At 34.8% G+C, this 20194-nt stretch overlaps 2 protein-coding genes across 2 annotated transcripts; one reads left to right on the top strand and one right to left on the bottom strand.

Annotated features, from left to right (window-relative positions):
- The first annotated feature begins 355 nt into the window (after positions 1 to 355).
- Positions 356 to 861, top strand: LOC124371566 (histone H3). The gene has a single exon (XM_046829915.1). It carries the CDS (start codon positions 376 to 378, stop codon positions 784 to 786), a length of 411 nt encoding a protein of 136 aa, XP_046685871.1. The 5' UTR covers positions 356 to 375; the 3' UTR covers positions 787 to 861.
- Positions 862 to 2274: 1413 nt separating this feature from the next.
- LOC124371569 (histone H1-like) lies at positions 2275 to 3001 on the bottom strand. The gene has a single exon (XM_046829918.1). It carries the CDS (start codon positions 2956 to 2958, stop codon positions 2341 to 2343), a length of 618 nt encoding a protein of 205 aa, XP_046685874.1. The 5' UTR covers positions 2959 to 3001; the 3' UTR covers positions 2275 to 2340.
- Between the last annotated feature and the right edge of the window lie 17193 nt (positions 3002 to 20194).

The raw sequence follows: 20194 nt of genomic DNA, 5'->3' as shown, positions 1-20194 counted from the left end.
TAACACTTGTCCACGTGATACTTAGTCAATTACAATTACATTTAACACTAAAAAAAAAACACTATATACATTTACTATTAACAAGCACATTATGAAACAACGGACAACAGCGTACCCACGCTAACTAAACAAGATGGCGATATTGCCAGTGAAGCGACTGTCGTGACTTCCCCTGGCAACGCGATCGATACACCGTGATGATGAGATGTGATAAAATCGCCCGTTGTCGGTAGTTTTGTCAACTCTGGCTGCTCTGTGATTGGCCGATAACGCGGCGACCAATCACAGTCGTTCTGAGCTCGTGCCGGCCCGTATATAGTCAATATTTTCCGCAAGGGGAAAAACATATCTCATTTAGCGAGACAAGCTGACGCTATGGCACGTACCAAGCAGACCGCTCGTAAGTCCACCGGAGGCAAGGCGCCCAGGAAGCAGTTGGCCACCAAGGCAGCCCGTAAGAGCGCGCCGGCCACAGGAGGCGTGAAGAAGCCTCACCGTTACAGGCCCGGCACCGTCGCCCTGCGTGAGATCAGGCGTTACCAGAAGAGCACCGAACTGCTGATCCGCAAGTTGCCGTTCCAGCGTCTCGTCCGCGAGATCGCCCAGGACTTTAAGACCGACCTGCGTTTCCAGAGCTCCGCCGTCATGGCACTGCAGGAGGCCAGCGAGGCTTACCTGGTCGGACTCTTCGAAGACACCAACTTGTGCGCCATCCACGCCAAGCGAGTCACCATCATGCCCAAGGACATCCAGCTGGCGCGCCGCATCCGCGGAGAACGAGCCTAAGTGACACACAAGCGTGCGCTGCCTGCCCCGCTGCCGGTGGCTACGACAAACGGCCTTTCTAAAGGCCACCAATAACTCGTTCGTTTTCGCTTATTTTACCGCTTATAGTTGTAAAACCGATGTAAACCTGGTTGTTTCAAGTCGCTCTCGACTATATTTTCTATCGAAAATACCCAATTTATGACTTTGTGTTTGTCATAAATATTTTATTCCAGGAATTTTTCAATTCCTTTTTTTTTTTTTCTTTTTAAACATAGTCCGATTTCACTGTAAAATTTTATAATTTTCTGTTTATTTATTTATTTATTTTTTTTTTTTTTTTTCAAACATACATTGAGTTTACAATAAAAATACGTCAATTGCAATTCGATCGAAAACCATAGTTTCGGTCATGTTTTATACACATGACTTCTAATTAACCAAGAACCGCGTTGAACTCTGATTAAACATAACTTCTAATTTTCGCTTATTTTACCGCTTTTAGTTGTGTAAACATTGGAATTCTGTTATTATATTATATTGAAATTACATAATTACAGAGTTGTCTGTTAACAAGTGTAAATCTGCTCCGTCTAGCGAACCTGATTGCGATTGCTTGATTTATACCTCTAATGTGATCCAAGTCAGTTTACATTTAAGTTTACGAGTTTATTAATTTCCGTACGAAAAAACACACACAAATTAGTAATGAAACACGTTTAAAACAATATAGCCTACTATTCTGAATTTAACAATATTTACAGAATTTGTCAGATCACGCGATGCTTGCCCGCTGCGCAGCGCTTCGCGCTGCTTGCTCTTTTAGAAAAAAAATTTACTCGAGCTTGCAAACTCCAAGCCCAGATCAAGCGGCGCGCGTTTATCACTGATATTTAATTACGATCTTTGTGAATGCGGTGAAATATTAGTTTGCAAGTTTGCTCAAAATAAAATATTGACATCACACTACAATATGGTATTATGATTTAACATAAATATTAATGTATATGACCCAATGAAAAGAACTAAGAAATTAGTGTGTGTGTGTGTGTGTGTGTGTGTATATATATATATATATATATATATATATATATATAAACGAACGGTAGGTTATTTATTAACGTTGGGATTTATATCTTATGAAAGGTTTATCAATAGAAGAGACTTAGGTAATATTGAATGTACATAAATATCTTTCTAAACATAACATTAACGTAAAATCGTATAACATATAGTTTTCATTTATAAATACAAAAACCAATCGTAATTAGTTATAAAAAACCCATTAATATTGATTATAATATGTGCATGTGAGTATTTGTAATTATGAGTCAAACATTAAATAAATTTCGTCAAATACAAGACGGCAAACAATATCACTTTTATAATACTTAAAAAAAAAAAAAAAAAAAAAAACAAAACAAAACAAGCTGTTTCGTAATGTATTTGTTATAATAATATCAAAAACAGGGGTCGCTAATAAAACACGTTAAAACGAATGACATTTTGGGTGGCCTTTAGAAAGGCCGTTTGGATTTCCCACAGTCGAGGGAGGAGAGCGACTGGCCGGCCGGTTTACTTCTTCTTGGCGGCGGTCTTCTTGGGCGTTTTGGCTTTCTTCACGGCCACTTTCTTCGGTTTGGGCGACTTGGGCTTTTTGGTCGGCGGTTTGGCGACCTTCTTTGCCTTGCTGGGAGTCTTGGGCTTGGCGGCCTTCTTGGTCGCGGCGGCGGCGGCCGGTTTCTTGGCTGCGGCTGGCTTTTTGGCCGCCTTCGGCTTCTTATCGCCGGCTTTCGGCTTGGCCGGTGCTTTCTTGGCGGCCTTCTTGACCGTCTCGCTGCCGGCGGACTTGGCTCCTTCTCCGGAGGATTTCACCGACAGTTTGAACGAGCCGGTGGCGCCCTTGCCTTTCGGCTGGGTGAGAGCGCCGGACGCTACGGCCGACTTGAGGTACTTCCTGATGAAAGGGGCCAGCTTCTCGGCGTCAACCTTGTAGTTGGCCGCGATGTACTTTTTGATGGCCTGCAGCGACGAACCGCCGCGCTCTTTCAGGCTCTTGATGGCCGCGTTCACCATGTCCGACGTCGGTGGGTGAGCCGGCTTGACGCGGGGCTTCTTGCTGGCGGCCGCGGCCTTCGCCTTCTTCGGTGTGGGAGCGGCTGGTGCCGGTGCCGTTGTAGCGGAGTCTGCCATTCTGTATGTCGGGAATATCAGATGGCTCCGCCGCCAGCCGCGACTCGGCTCGCGGCCTGAGTACGTACCGTACAGAGGTCGCCGAGCCGGGCCGTCCCATCGCCACGCCAGTCTGCCGGATTTTAGTCGTTTCTCGACACTAAAACCTCTCGTAAACAGTACGTAAGGTCCTGATTAAACGTAAAAATCCGTTTTTCCGATGGCCGAGACGTCTTACCAACGATAAGCGAGTAGAACGCCGTTTTAAAACGAATTTTAACGTCACCAGACAGTATTTAGTGGAGGTCGAACCCCGTCTGTACGCGTTACACAGCCAAAAAACTGTCTATAAAAACTATAAACGCGGTCTAATATCGGATTTCACTCGTTTATATTGTACACTGAACGTGTCCGGAGGGCTACAATGAGGAGCGGAGCACAGGATCTAACCGACACGACGGTGAAACGCGATAAAGTGAGGCCCTGTTGACACAAGTACCGTGACGGTGTGTACTCTACATACCGGTCAGAGAAATGGGCCCGTCAAGTCTGTACGGCTAATACGTACTAAAGGATTGTTTTAATCTATAAATCCGAGTGGGAATATAGTGTTTAAGTAAAAAAAAAAAAAAAATTTATGTCCAATTTACACGCAGTGAGTGTTGCGATACGCCTAGTTTTTATAACGCTTAGCTGTGCAAGATATCACAACATGCCGTAATGATAAACGCGTGAGTTACGATTATTGTCTATAAAGAATTTTTTTTTTTCTAGATAGGAGTGAAATTAAATATTATTTTCATTATCAAGATTAAAATATTATCAACGACTGTAACGATCGAGCTTGATTGAATGCCGTCAGAGAATTTATTAGTGCACTAATCTATTTACTTACATCGATATACAAGTGATATAACTAAACAATATTCGTCGTAAAAAAAAAAAAAAAAGCGTAAACAAAAACTAGTGATGATTTAGGTAAATAAACTTCAGTTTTACTTGATGGCATCACGACCGAAGGTATATGCTCGACCGTTGAACTAAACAATAAGAATATAGTAGACTAATAATAATAGCTAATTAACTCAGCCAATTTCATAAAAATTGTAGAATTTGTTGATATATATAAGTATTTCTAGTATTTCGGTAAATAAGTGAGAAAAAAAAAACGCGTCAATATTGAAGATATTCGTTGTTAAATACTGTTGAAGCGTAACATCTATGTACAGTGCGAAAGTTATAAATATAATGTTCTTCATTGCTCTAAAATCCCAAAGGATATTTGTCTTCACAACACAATTAATGAGCTTGCTCCGTGTTTCTTAAAAATGGTTTCTTGGTGTAAAAATGACAAAACTTTGCCCTGTCCTTTCAATTCTAAAATGATTAAACATTCAGCACAAATCAATTGAAACATAACTTACTTAATTTGTATATATTACGTTAGTAGAAGTAGAATATATGTAGGCATCTACGGGATAAGTTAGTCCAGCATTATTGCTTGTGATTTCTCCTAAAAACATTTCCTAAATTTAAATGTTTCACTATTTACGTGTTTTTACATGAACCATATATAAATTTATTTTATTGTTTGTTTATACTACAAGGTACGAGTACGCTACTCCACGTGTTGTTTGTAACAGGCTTCGCTAAGTTCGCATGCTAATTTTTTAATGATATAACTCATTTTACTATCGCACTTCACCTTCAAACAGCTGCAGACTAAACTCCATCGCACCACCCTGCACACAGCCGCATACTAAACTCCATCGCACCACCCTGCACACAGCCGCATACTAAACTCATCTCACTTTCCTGCAAACAGCTGCAGACTAAACTCCATCGCACCACCCTGTGCACACAAGCTGCAGACTAAACTCCATCGCACCACCCTGCACACAGCCGCATACTAAACTCCATCTTACTTCCCTGCTAACAGCTGCAGACTAAACTCCATCGCACCACCCTGCACACAGCTGCAGACTAAACTCCATCGCACCACCCCGCACACAGCTGTACACTAAACTCCATCTTACTTCCCTGCACACAGCTGCAGACTAATAACTCACATCTTACTTCCCTGCTAACAGCTGCAGACTAAACTCCATCGCACCACCCTGCAAACAGCTCCAGACTAAACTTCATCGCACCACCCTGCAAACAGCCGCATACTAAACTCCATCACACTTCCCTTCAAACAGCTGCAGACAAAAAAAACTCCATCGCACCAACCCTGCACACAGCCGCATACTAAACTCCATCGCACCACCCTGCACACAGCCGCATACTAAACACCATCTTACTTCCCTGCTAAACAGCTGCAAGACTAAACCAGCCCATCGCACCACCCTTGCACACAGCTGCAGACTAAACTCCATCGCACCCACCCGCACACAGCTGTACACTAAACTCCATCTTACTTCCCTGCAAACAGCTGCAGACTAAACTCCATCGCACTACCCTGCAAACAGCTGATAGTACTATCTGCATTCCTATAGAATGATCATGCAGAAGAGTAAACTTAACGTCACCTCAGAAAACATAAACGAAATGTTTCAGGTTACTGAGTGCTTCAAATGGCGCTCAACTAAATTTCACGGTTTGAATATGCACAATCATATAACTTAATGTTGTTTATGTAAAAAGGAATTATCATGCAAATTTTAAAGATCATGTGTGATAATGATAATTAATAAATATATAATCTGAAAAAACCCAAAACCCAGTTATATAGTATTTATACTTCAAAATTCAATAAGTGTCAGTAATAATTTACGGATCTGCGTTATTCTCATACATATTGTCTGCGGTAGATTGCAGGCACACATGTAACGTACACCGAGATATCCCTATCCTCCAACCTAATAAGGGCCAGACGACCTGAAAATACTGGCCAGAGCGCTATATAATGCCCTAACCTGAGTGCGGATAACATTGCAAGCCATTGCTGTTGGTTATAGTAAACATTAGTGATGCACGGAAAACTATTTTTAAGCATAGGCAGCCCCAATTCCTGTTTTAAATTGGTTATTTAATATGTAAAATTATAGTAGATCTAATCGAAATTTATTTCAAGACATATTTTCCCGGCAGATTGTTTGAATATTTTACAAATAATAAACGAGAGTTACATGGAACCAGTAAAAAAGAAAGTTTTGTATAACAAAAATGAAGCTTTTCGAGCAAGCATGTTGCTTAGCTTAACGATTATAACATTTGTTCGTTATGTTTTACTGTGTTAGGAACATCATACTATTTTACAATATAAAAATTATCTTAGAAATTAGAACCAAAGAGGGTGAATTTTGTCAATAATCCCCAGCTTGGACAGGTTGATATTTGCCACACTACCATTTTGAAAATAACTATTCTCTGTGTTGGATCAAATTATAGTTCATCTGCGAAAACTAAAACAAACATGGTCTAATTAATGAAACCATTTATTTAAATTTTACTCCAGCCTACGACTGGCATTCCCTATTTGTTTAATACAACTTTCTGTAATTGTTTTATATACTTTTTTTATCTATACAAAATTAGAGAGAAAATAATTTTTTCTGGTGTAAATGTTAGAACGTTCTTGCTGATATAATTTCTATAACTAACTTACGCCATACGAATAGTATATTTTCTTAACCAACAATAATTATTCCTCGTTACCATGAAAAAACACAATTTCAAACCTAATATCTTTGAAAATTTTTTGGTTTAGAGGCATCGTGAGTAATTTTTCTTCAAGTTAAAACGTACAAAGTTAGCAGAGTTCAGTCTTCTTCCGAATTATGACCCGAACACCACGGCTGAACCTGTGCCGCTCTCTGACTGGAATATTCTGCAAATGGGTAAGTCAAAAACATCACATTTTTTCATTGAATTATAAAATTCACGTAGATGTTGTCTTGTATGAATGGCTGTATTTGTTTGTCTGACTTTTGGTGTTAAAACAATTAATCCTTGAGTTTGTATTGTAGCAACTCATGACTTTGATTTATTTACCTGCATAACAGCAGAAGTACTGTAAACCTACTTATTTTTACTGTATATTAGCTGTATGTAATTACTGTATGGACTCCGGCCAACTACTTCACATACAAGTACATTATTATCACTACCGCTGTGAGGCAGTAACGTTTGATTGAATATTTGCATAAATTAAAAAAACTCAACATATAAACTCTTCAATGAAGTGTTATGCACGCGATTGTTTTGCACTGTTAACAATCAAAATTTAATTCCTTTTCCTCAGACGTTCTTAATTTTGGCTTTTTATACTGCAAGAAGAAAGTGTGTATAGTACTATAGTAGACACAACAAACGAAAAGAAATACTTGCGAGTTTACAAGTGTAATAATAAACAGATTTAACTGTAAAATTGGAGCCACCATTGCTTGTTGCCAGAACCTGATCAAAAATTTCTCTCTTATGATATTTACTTTGAAAAATGTTTTTTTTTTTTCATTTTTCTTGTTTTAAGTCGTGTACATTCAGTATTCCAGAGCCAATTTTAATAGTTCCAGTACTCAAACTAGTTCGTGAATATTTTGGGAAAGTTTATCTTAAAAATAATAATAGTTTTGGGAGTTGTGGTAAATGGTCGGACATAGGAAAGTATTAAAAGGGTTAACATATAAAATAAATTTAAAATAATTTGTTTTTCTAAAATTATATTTTCTTAAGCTTTTCACACTAAAAACTGACCCCCCCCAGACTAGTAAACTATATATGTGTAGACATTTTAACTAACGATTTTTTCTCCCTTTTAATTGCCTGACAGTGATTAAAATATTACCTAAATGTCAGTATTAAGTATAAAAAGCCCGGAAATTTGTTAAGGAAAGATTCCAGGTTTTATATTTTGTATCCCTTTCGATGCTGTGTTATTTTGATTCGACTAAGAGTAGCGTGGTTGACAATCGATTTCTTTCAGGTCAACCAGTAAACTCAGATTGATTGTGTCATTTATAAGCTTTATATGAAACATGCGTTGTAAAACTTTATTATCGTATTCAACTATACAATGTTGTAAGAGCTGTGCTAGATGTTTATGTGTTAAAGCATTATTGTTAGTCCTTTCTTATTTCGATTGAATCAAAATATACAAAAGTTACAAACGTTAACATTATCTCATGCAACTTGACAAAAGCCAGGTTTTTTTGTCAACCAAAAGAGTGTCATCCACTAGTAGATCATAGTGGAACAAGAAGTTTGCTAATCAACAATGGGTTTTGGCTTACTTTAGCTATCATTTAAACTCCACAATAAGGGTAGTCTGAGGTCAGAAATATATATTCAACGTCACACAAACCACAGGAAGAATTGCATGTGTTATTTACTGCGAAGCGCTCAATTTTTTTCCCTCAACCTTCTCCTATATAGCAGAGATTTGGGATAAATGTACATTTGCTCCAGGGTCTCTACGGAAAGTGTGTTCTTCAATCTTTCCTTGTAAAAGAAACGGTCGTCGAATTACATTAGTGCGAGATCAACCTGCCGCTAATAGTGATCCCGGCTTTTTCCCGAGACATTGATGGCGTACTGACAAGGTTTGGTACATTTACCAGTTTAGTTTCCAAATTTCTTGTGATATCAGCCCATTTAAATTCTTTTTTTCCACTGCTTGCTGGAACTCAAATAAATATTCAATTACGAGTTGGTCCTCGTGTGTTGTCTCCTTTGACGTCACCAGGACGTTGGTACTGGTAGTAGTCCTCACTACCCTGTGGTCGTGGCTAACTTCCAACACAGTATCAGTGAGAACAGGACCGGAAATTATTAACAAAGGATATTATTAAATGTATTTAAACAAAAGGCAAGATTCCATGAGGTTCATAAATCTATGAATTCCATTGTTACAAAGTTTCTACAGAAACGAAATTCAACAATGGTTTCCAAATATCGAGTCATTTGTAATCGTTTGCAAACTTGTCCGTTGTAGTTCAATGTTTAGCACCAATCTTATCGTTTTAATCGTAATTCTTATCATTTTATATGGAATTCTTATTATATCAGATCCAAATATTAAAAAAAGTATCTATAATAATATTGATACGTCTCTCAAGTCAGCAAACCTGTTGCACTTGAAAGACTGGGTGGGAATTGGATCAAAAATCCTTCGTCAGGACGACGTAACAACATTAAATATATGGGGTAAGCACTATATTAATATTACTTAAATTGCAACCGAGAATAGAATAAATTGCTTTTTAAATATCAACCTCTTTGTTACATAAAATGCTCTCTTATTTTCTTGTTTAAATCTACACGGACTACAATAATATTAAAACATTATGTATTCTTGAAACAATAAAACGCTATAACCAAGTTAATTATTACTGTAAAGTTCAACTAGTCTTCAGTGACAATTTACGGATCTACATTATTCTCTTGTTGAGGAAGTGCATTATTGTCTGCGGTACATTGCAGCACACGTGACGCGTAACCTAAATATATGAATTAACAAATCTAAATAAGGGAGGGGAGTATTACATGGTGGAAGGGCTTACAATCTGTCCAAGGACTAGCCCTATAGTACCATGTAATGCTCTAACTGGGTGCGCATAGCAGTTTCACTGCAGCCATTGCTGTTGGTTCTAGTAACAGGGATGAATGCACGGCTACTGTATCAAAGCACAGGCAGTCCCAATCCCTGCCAAGGTTGGTAATTTTAAAATTCTTAAATTAAAAATTTTAATAGATTTATACTCCGTTTCCTTCTCTATATAGATCGGGAAGTTCTATCTCATATACATAGAAATTTAAATTCATAACTATTTCAATATTTATTCGTGTTTAACCGTTTTTTTTTAACATAATCATTAATTAAAAGCTTAGTCCAATGTTTTAGCATTCGTCTTAAAATTTTTTTACATAGGGAACGAGAAATTCATATCATATCCTAATATTTTATCAAACTTATTTATAATAATATTGATACGTCTATCAAGTCAGCACATTGTGCAATTGAGTGATTTGGTACAAGCATTGCAGAAATTTGTGTCAAATCGAAGAAACGTATGGAGTAACCTATATTTATTTATTACTTACATTAAAAGCGAGAACAGAGTACATTTCATTTTAAAATCAAGCTGTCTTTCATAAAAAAAAATCTACTTTTTTCTTGTATAAATGTACTCAAACTTCAATAATAGTTTAAAAATATAAAAAAACAATAATATGACAACATTAAACGCTGTTATCAAATTATTTACACATTAAAGTTCAATACGTCTTAGTGAGAAATTTACGGATCTACATTCTTCTCTCTGTCGAGGAAGTGCATGGTTGTCTGCGGTAGATTGCAGCACCAACGTGACGTAAACCCACATATATAAATTAACCAATCTAATAAGGGAGGGGAGAATTACATTGTTATAAAAGAGTGAAGACCTGCCCAAGGACTGGCCCTAAGTACCATGGAACGCTCTAACCTGGGTGCTTATAACAGCGTCATTGCAGCCATTGCTCTTGATTCTAGTAACAGTGGTTGAATGCAAGGCATCTGTTTTAAGCACAGGCAGTCCCCAATCCCCTGCCAAGGTTGGTCATTTTAAATACTTAAATTTATCATTTTAATATATTTAATTTGACATGCTCTTCTCTATATGGGATCGGAAAGTTCCATCTCATATACATTTCCTTCGTGACGTATTTTCCGTGTGCATTTTTATTATGTGATTCTGATTTGAAATTTATTTCTGTTTCTGACAATTGGTTGTTTTCAATATATCGTTTTTTTATGGTGTTGTAGACTTTATTCTGAGTATCTTTTTGGCTTGGTTTACTTATTCAAACTTTTACTTTTGCTTTCACAGTAATTTGCTTTAAAATTGATGGGCAGAAACAATTTCAATTTGCAAAAAGATAAAAGATTCATCTGGCCAAAGCAAAATCAAAACCAAACAGCAGTTGTTTCACAAAAATATTTTTGTAACTAACTAAAGTAACATCTAAATGTTCTGAACAAAGAGTGTCTACCTAAGTGACTGGACTTCAATAACATAAACGTGCTATGGAACACATGTTACAGTATTGTTTTTATGTAAACAGATTATGTTATTGTTTTATTGTATTTTTTTTAAATGGACAGTTTTTTATGTGGGGTTTATGACTTTTGAGGGCTACGAAATATTTTTCACTTAATATAATATTATACTTAGTTTTCCAATAAATATTCGTAGTCACACAATATCCAGTGGACTCTACACACGTTATATGACGCCATACTTCAGAGACAATAAAACACTTTAAATCGTTTGCAAAGGTAATAATGTAATAAATAGAAACTTTTGTTCATTAGAGGATTTAAAGTGAGGGTCGTATTAAAAAATCACGATAATTGTAACTTTTCTGACGTTAAAATGTAGTTTATTTCAAACTTGCCGACTCACGTTAAAACATAATAATCACTTATTATGTATTTTGATAATCAGACATTTTACTCAGTTCAAAATATGAGAACAAATCTAAAAAGTAGTTTTTTAGAATCTTACAGTAGTATACTAAGGTGAGTTTTCCTTTATATGAAATATATTAATGTAACCTGGTTGGACATCAAATGGTTTCTTAGACTTGAACTCTAACACTGAACTAAACATGAACTCATATTGAACTGGAATTTTAATTAACTGTATAATAGCTTTGTCTATCAATCGGGGGATATATCGATAACAAATTAACCCTACTGACTTGAAGTGCGTGTCCAGGACTGGATAATCCTCGTTCTATCCTTAGAGAAGATGTTTCCGTTTATATATAATATTTAAGTATTAGGATTTTTTAACTCTTACTTGTTTATTGTATACTTCTAAATCCAGTTATAGAAGAAACGCCAAGAGCTCCAATTATTATTCATTACTATTCTAATATTGCTTAGTCAGTTACAAAAGAATGTACAAAATAATTGCACCATATATGTCCATCACAAAAGGAAATTTTCTCCAGAGTGTTTAAAAAAAAGTCAAAAACAATTGGCAGACATAGCTGAGCACGCAATTAACATTACGCCACAAGAACTTACCTATTGCAAAAAATTCCAACATCATTTACATACATGTATGTAGAAGTTTTAAAAATTACCGAAGTGAAAGTACAAATAAATGTTTTGCTACTGTATAAAATAAAAGTTGAGCAGAATTAAAAAAAATAACTAAAAAATAAAATATAGCCACTTTATTTCTATTGATAGATAAGATCATATTTTAGTTATTTTAAAAATTCAGCGCGTTACTCATAGAAATTAATTTTAGTTACATTATAATTTTTAGCTAAGCGTTACATTGTTAACTCTTCCACAGTAGTAGGCCTATTATTACTTCTCTCCATAGCTTAGTTATAAGAGTATACCATATTACAAATTTGCGAGTCTATATTACGATAATACACAGTTTTTCTCACCTTTTCTTCGTGTACGTCACAGATCCAGAACAGCACCTGACTATTTTCATCTTTTGTAAAGAGACTTTAAATGATGGCGGAAATATTCCATGCAAATTCTCCCAAGTTTTACCCTTCCCCACTAAAGCAGAATTTTTTGATTGGACAAATGATCTACTCCGATGACTGTTTTCTTCACTCTGTCCGTGAATAAAGAGACGGTGGATTGACATTAGTGTGGGATTGCTAGTGGATTCCCAGCTTCATTTCCTGGAGGTCTGGCAGCGTCCTGACAGGGAATAGTGAATTTTCTGGCTTGGTCCCGAACCTTCAGTGACCTCCAGCACATGCCATTTCGATTTCGGTTGCTGGTCGCGCAAATGAGGACTCGACCGCGATTCGGACTGGCGATTAAGGTACTCATGTCGGGCCTGCCTTGGCGTCAGTCATTTCTTGCTTCAGTGTTTTTCGTGGCCTCAAATCAAAATCAAATCTTTAATTGCTCGCAACAAATTTCTTCAAATTGTGGTATGGAAAACGTCATAATTATTTCTAAATTTTAAAACTCTCATATCACACTACTACTACATTCAAACTTACACAATTTTTCATACATTTCAGTCTCATTCATTCTTCATCAATCTCAAACCCCACTTCCAGCGCTGGAGTCAGTCAATCGAATTGGGCGGTCTCCCAGTTAAACGTCAGAAATTCGTCAACGCTGTAGAATGCCTTTGACAGCAGAAAACGCTTAAGACGAGCTTTTGACGCCTTGGGCCGTTTGAGCGGTTTTTCATAGAATTTGGTTTATCTGTTAATGAAATGAACACCTGCCTGAGACGGCACAAGTTGCTTCATAAACCTACCGTTCTGTGTCTTCCAGTTCGGTTAGTTATCTTCTGCCTCTAGTCTCATACCTGTGTATGTCACGTCCCCTGGTTAGGGCACATTTAGATGAACAGAATAAAGATGCTTCTAAAATGTAGAGACTGGGCAAAGTCAACAGTTGCAAATTTTTGAATGCTGTCCTGCACGACTCTCTGAAATTCAAACTTTGCGATAATACGAATCGCTTTTTTTGTAATTTGAACACCCTCAGGAAATTATTGCCTGCACAGGCCCCTCACAATACCACCCCATAGGAAAGGTGAGAGTGAATTAGCCCATAATACCTAAACTGGGGCAATTACCGGGCCAAGGACCTCAAAACATATATTCCTGAGGACAGTTTGGAACACACATGGTCAATGTGGTTATTCCATCTCAACCCTCGAATCGAGGAGTATTCCAAGGAATTTTTGCGGAGGTAGTCTAATTCCAATATGGAATCTGCCAACATGACAACTGACCCACATTGGGAGTCCACTGGGCGCAGTGCGAAAATTTAGCACGTTGGATTTCGAAGAATTCGTTTGAATGAGTAATAATGATTATATTAAGATCTTAAGATAAGATATTAAGATCTTAAGATAATATATTAAGATTAGGCCTCATTTATCTTTGGTCAACATCATTGATATTTAGTTTCTCCATCAAGACTATCTTACATTGACAAAAAATTTTTGCGTAAAAATGTCACTGGGTAATTAGAATAGCCAAGACGTTTTATCAAATTGTAAATAGATTGTTTTTATTTAAATGATTTCTTCCATCAGACATTTGAAGAAACCTTAATCCCACTTAGTTTTAAAATATATCATGTACTATCTTTTAATTTTTCTGTGCAAAAGCAAAAGTTATAACCTGTGCTATCTCTAGCTTAGGTCCAAAGTTTCAACGTGTTAGACAACTTGGCTACCGGAAACTTATATACATACATTATATATATATATATTCTTTTTTTATCACTAAAATAATGTATCTATGCTAAGTATATTAGTTTATTAATTTACTAATTATGTTTTGATTATTAATTTTGAAATCATGTTTCAGCGTACTATTATTTCTTTATCCTCAATGCGAGATGACATAGTACCGTAAAGTATTTGGGAAGAATTCAGGTATGTAAATTTAATGCCCTTCTGAATACTACAGTTTTAGTCAAATCTCAAGACTTTTAAAAGGTATTATAAATTAATCAGCTAAATAATTGATGTCATATTTGTGAATTCGAGAGTTTTGTTCTGATTATTTTCAAGGTGACTTCGCGTCCTGCGTTGGCTTGGTCGTCCCCTCTTTGAACATTATCACTCGTAACACTTCCTCCACGTGTTTTGCAAAGCACACAAAGTATGAATGATGATTGAATGGAAAATGTGTGAAAGTATGCGTGCGTGTAGAAACTACGTTTTAACTAAATCAATACTCATCCACTACACAACATAAATAGGTAACTAAATTTATATGCAATATTAGACTTAAGTTTACATATTTATTCCATAAATATACATAATGTTAGAAATATTTATTTAATGAAGGTAATATTCCTGTAATTCTATATTGCTTTTGGGAACTCTGTGGTTTATTAAGATACACTACTACAATGCTGTCTTTTCTTGATTGTTACAGGGTGATGTGGCCAATGCGGCAGGAAGTCGCCCCACTTACACTAATACACCACACGACATAATTTACACAAGGTAATGTATTGTTCTACTTTAAATATTTAAACTAATTAGGTTAAAATTGATGTTTCAGAATGGCACACTTATATTAATTGGTTTATTTTATGTTTACATGATAATAGTTAATAATCTTAATACTCATGATATAGTAGTAATAATTTGGTAATTTAGATTGCAATATACATGTGAATCACTATCATAAATGAATCGTACAGTCCTCCATTACTTCACTTGTAAACAAATGGTCTGTTTGGTTTATCTTATTCCTTATTTAACTTAGTACAGAAGAAAGTATTCTAGAATCACTATGATTCCAGTTTGCATTCTTTGGCATTTTTTATTTTGTGGATTCTCTTGAGTTTCAAATTAGATAACTCAAAACAAGTGTGTTAGTTTCTGTCTTACAATAATAGTGTATGCGCGTTTGCAAACTTGCTACTATAAATTACAGGGATCGGGGATAAGTTAAATCTCAATAGAAAGTGTGCGATACACACACACACATATATATTTATGTATTTATTTTATTCACATTCTGTAAAATATGTTAAACACATTTAAACACCATAGAAATATATAACAGTTGGGAAAATGCATTTTACTAAGTACTCGTACGTGAATGTAATTTCAGCAGGTGTCGTGTATAACACCTTTTTACATGTGTATTGTTATTGTACGAAAGAACATATTTTTTGGGTTCCATTAAGTTAAATTTTTTTATCTCTAACTCTTTTGCTATAGGACTGTTGTTATTTTTACAATATATGAGGACAGTCTTTTATTTCTAAAACTATTTTGATTCAAGTAAATATAAGTAGGTTTTAAGCTTAGTCTTTCCGTGATGAGCTAATTGTTTTTTATCTAAAATAATAGAGCATATATTTAATATAACGTACTTAATTTGTCCCTTGTTCTTAAGCAGGTTATTTTATAGAATGAAGTTCACTCTAGAGTTTACTTGAACTTAATATGGGTTTTACACTTGTTAACGATAAAACCCATATTCAGTATTGCGATTCGTTATAGCATCATATACACACAAATTTGTAATATCTTCTTTTATGTCGTAGTTCAGAAAAGCAACTGACTTTATGGTCATTTCCAAATTTGATTTTTTTATGATGTGGGACATGTCCGACCACCGTTACCAAAATCCTGGGATGACAGTTAAGCATTTCACATGTCCTCAAAACATAGAGGTCATTTGGCATTTTAGTAGGAGCAGCTAAAATTGTTTGTAAAACCTTTGAGGTTAAGTGGCGAGTCAAATTGGAAGGAATATTTCATGTCTGTAACTTATATTGATACAACACCAGGTTCTAGGATTGCCACAGTGGGCGTATTATCGGCATGAATAAAAATCATCAACATATCTCTGTGGTCATGCTGTACAATTTAAATATGAATAAGTACCAGTATTTGTAATTATATACTATCTCGTTAATCCATTACTTGAATGTAACAATAGGAGTAATATTTCTACCTCTCGTTAAGTAAGATGAGTTATTGATCATCAATACGAAAATCCAGTCTCCTCAAATGAGAGGGCTTCATAGTACAATGCGACTATCACAATTGGCGGCTGAAGAACCACAAAGGCTCATATTCGAAATCTATATTTTTAATATGTATTATATTGAAGCTATTGAAATCAAAACAATAAAGTGCCGTTTCCTACTTCACTGACGCCAAAACCTCAAGATATGCTCTCCTTATTCCCTCAATTTACTAGGACGGATTCCATATATCCCCTACACGGATGATATCCGGTGTATCATGAACAGCAAAATGTTTCTCTGCGTCAATCTACGTATTTTGATCATTTGAGAACATTCCAGTCTATGCAATCTACCAGTAACTAATACTTGCTGCTAGTATAAGATATAGTATAATTTTTCCATAGGTCGAAATTATACTAAAGTTGTAAGAAAACATATTTTAAGTCGCCTCAGTATTTTTTTCTTCTTACTGTATCACAGTTCCAGGAGACAGTGATTACAACCTACATTAGGACCACTTTATTTGAGGTTTGTCTTCCTGCACCTTATAATGAAAACTTTTTAATGATAGATGTTCATTACCTGATAGAAGAAAACTCTTCAAAGCAATCTCATCTAGTTGCTTTTCCCATTCCATTTCCCCAAAAGGCTTCGATTGATGTTTTAGCGATGTCTAATACACAATATACTTGTTATATTTTAAATTGTAATTTTCTCGGCAATCTACTTTTTAAAGTATACTTTTATCGCTGTCACATATATTATGCATTTAACTATTTTATGAACGCTGACAGAATTTTTTTGTAATTGCAATAATATAGTTTTTTGTTAACCAGAAAGCGGACCTCTTCAACAGTGGGTGATGGTTTACAGCGGTTTTTTATTTTTTGTTAGTGTTTTTTTTTGTGTCGTTTCTTATGTATGATAATTATTTGTGGTGACACGTTGTGTATGTTCAATGTTCTGAGTGTTTTTCCATCTAAACAGAAGCAAAAATACAGTATTTATTTTTACAATGTACTATGTCACATTTCTAAATAATAAATTTAAAATATATATTTTTTGTATAATGAGTGACTTACAATTCATATTTTTTACGATACTGTGGTGTGCACACACTATTACAACATGCTATTCTGCAGGCACCTACTGAGAATCACATTATTTTAATATATAATATTAACAATAAGGTGGCGTATGTTCCTTTTTGTTATAGTTTAATATTTTTAATTCTTTCTCTTTAACAAGCACATGATGGAGGAAAACAAGGGAGATGGAACTACAAAAATATAAACTATCTTAATTGTGTTTAGCCTTAAGGGTTTTTAGAGTTCTCCGGAGAAGAAAACTTAAGGGGCAAAGTGGTGGACTCAGCAGTTGTATAAAGGACCAAACTTCGCCAACTCCGAAGTCCACTTCTACCACTCTACTTAATTTCTTATTGTTTTCCTAAGTTAAAAAAATATTCCAATAATACGAGATAAGAGAGTTTAGTTTGCAGCTTAATTTAGCGTAACTCTTATAATGAATTTATATGATATATATAAAATAATATAATATAATTAATATCTTATACTTGTAATACATTTAAATTTCTTGTATATTTTTTACTCTTATTAACAATAATATTTCCCCAATTTCTAGTGCTATAAATTTGAAGATTCATATTAAAAGAACAATAATTTCATTTATTTCTATGAGGTCTTAGTTTGCTTACCAAAAATGGTAATGTCCCAGTAGCTGGGCTTCCCAAAAAGTTTCATTAATAATTACAAGTTATGATATTTTATTACACACGAAAACAAAACTTCAAAACGTTTTTGACGTTTACTGTATAACGGATATATAGCTTCATATAATACTATTAATTGAATAAAATTTATAGCTGAAAAGTTGTATACATAAAGTATAAAAACATTTCTATATTCAAAATAAAATTCACATATTATGTTTTGAATGAAATATATTACATGTTAAAAAAATAATTATATTAGTATGGGAATCAGTTTTATCTAGAAAGAATAATGGCATTACGTCTCCAATATATTTATAGTCGTTACTTTATCACCAACTAATTTCAAATTTTTCAAGGATTTGTACAGAAAAACTAACATTATTTTTAAAATTTTATTTTTTAATATTAAACATTTGTGATTTAAAAACCTAACCAAAAATAAAAATAAAAATATTACTTTTTTGCAGTAATGCATGTTTTAAACAAACACCTGGAATTCGAAGTCTTGATGTTGTCATAGTAATATTTTAATAATTTACCATGCTGGTGTTGAATAAGTATATTGAATTTTACGACGCGTTTAAACGAAAATATCAATGATACTTAAGTAAACCTTCGCTTTTTTAGCAAACACCAAAAAAGGTACTTATCACTAGTAATGTAAAAAATATTCCCACATATCATCTATCTGCTAGATCTACTGCATTTAAATTTTTACTTTAGTCACAATAGACAATGTACATAATTAAACTAATTATTACCTGAAACATTAGCGAAGCCTAACACTTGAGGGGGCTGGAATTATTATATTTTTCTGTGTCTGTCCAAACGTTAACCTTGATTAACGAACTGATATATAAACCTTTGACACTTTCCTCAAGCTTCATTCTCTATATTGAAGAACATTTGAGGAGTTCGATTGATTGAGACATTGTCAACTCCATAGTGGTTGTAGCTGAGCGTTAGTGAAATATTTTTACTTAGTGTCAAAGGGATGAGATGGCTGATTTATTACGACCCTAGTTTGGGTATACAACACATAAAACATACTTAAATACATTATAATCTAGTCCATGACTTTTTATAGTGTCCATATTCTGTATATATTTACTCTTGTCTGGAGTATACTTGAAGGATCACTTAATATTAGTATCTGTTAATTCACAATATAAAATGCAACTGTAAATACAACCTTAAATCAATTAAATACGTTGTTGATGTATAAAACAATGATTCGTGCCATTATACTTGCTTTGATACATTTATGTTTTCCAAAACTTGGTCAACAAAACATTTTGTGTGCAAACTTTAGTATACGGTCTTAAAGTAAAAGTGGCTAATCTTTTTTACTACCATGAATCAATAGTTTGGACTAACTTTAACAAATATAAACATTTATTTATTTATTTTGCGGTTGATATTATTTATCTTTATTAACAATTCATCAAAATTGAGAAGTTTGATTTCATGGGTAAGTTAATAATGGTAATAATTTTTTCATGGTAATTTATTTTCATGGTAATTTTATAGAGAGGTTGTTGTTATAAACGTAATAATAATGTTTGTGCTGGTAATGGTGTGTTTAAGTACTTATAGAGATTACACATAGATTGTAAATTTATTACTTTGGCTAGCTTGTTTACTCAGGGGATACAATGTGGAATATCTTTATGAAGTACGTTATTTGATTACACAAAATTTTGATGGTGGGGTGGTCATGGGGTGTTGTAGTGAGTGTGGGCGTTTGTTTAGGGTTTATTTAGTTTGAGCTGGAGAGGGTTTGGGGGTGGGAGGGGGGGGGGTGGTCTTGGGCGGGGTAATAGTGGAGCCGGGGGGGGGGGGGGGACGGGTGGGGTGGGAGAGGACGGCGGGGGGGGGAAGGGGGGGTGGGGGTGGCGTGTTTAGTGTTTTTCGTTTTTTCGTTTTTTTTTTTTTTCTCTTCTTTTTTTTTTATTTTAATTTTTTTTTTTTTTGTTTTTTTAAATTTTTTTTATTAAGGTTTTTTTGTTTATTCTTATTTTTTAAATTGTTTTTTTTTTTTTTTTTCTTTTTTTCTTTCTTAATTTTTATTTTTTTGTTTTTTTTTT

Source organism: Homalodisca vitripennis, unplaced genomic scaffold, assembly GCF_021130785.1.
Source record: "Homalodisca vitripennis isolate AUS2020 unplaced genomic scaffold, UT_GWSS_2.1 ScUCBcl_1611;HRSCAF=5460, whole genome shotgun sequence".
NCBI lineage: Eukaryota > Metazoa > Arthropoda > Insecta > Hemiptera > Cicadellidae > Homalodisca > Homalodisca vitripennis.
This window is presented reverse-complemented; position numbering and strand designations above follow the sequence as displayed.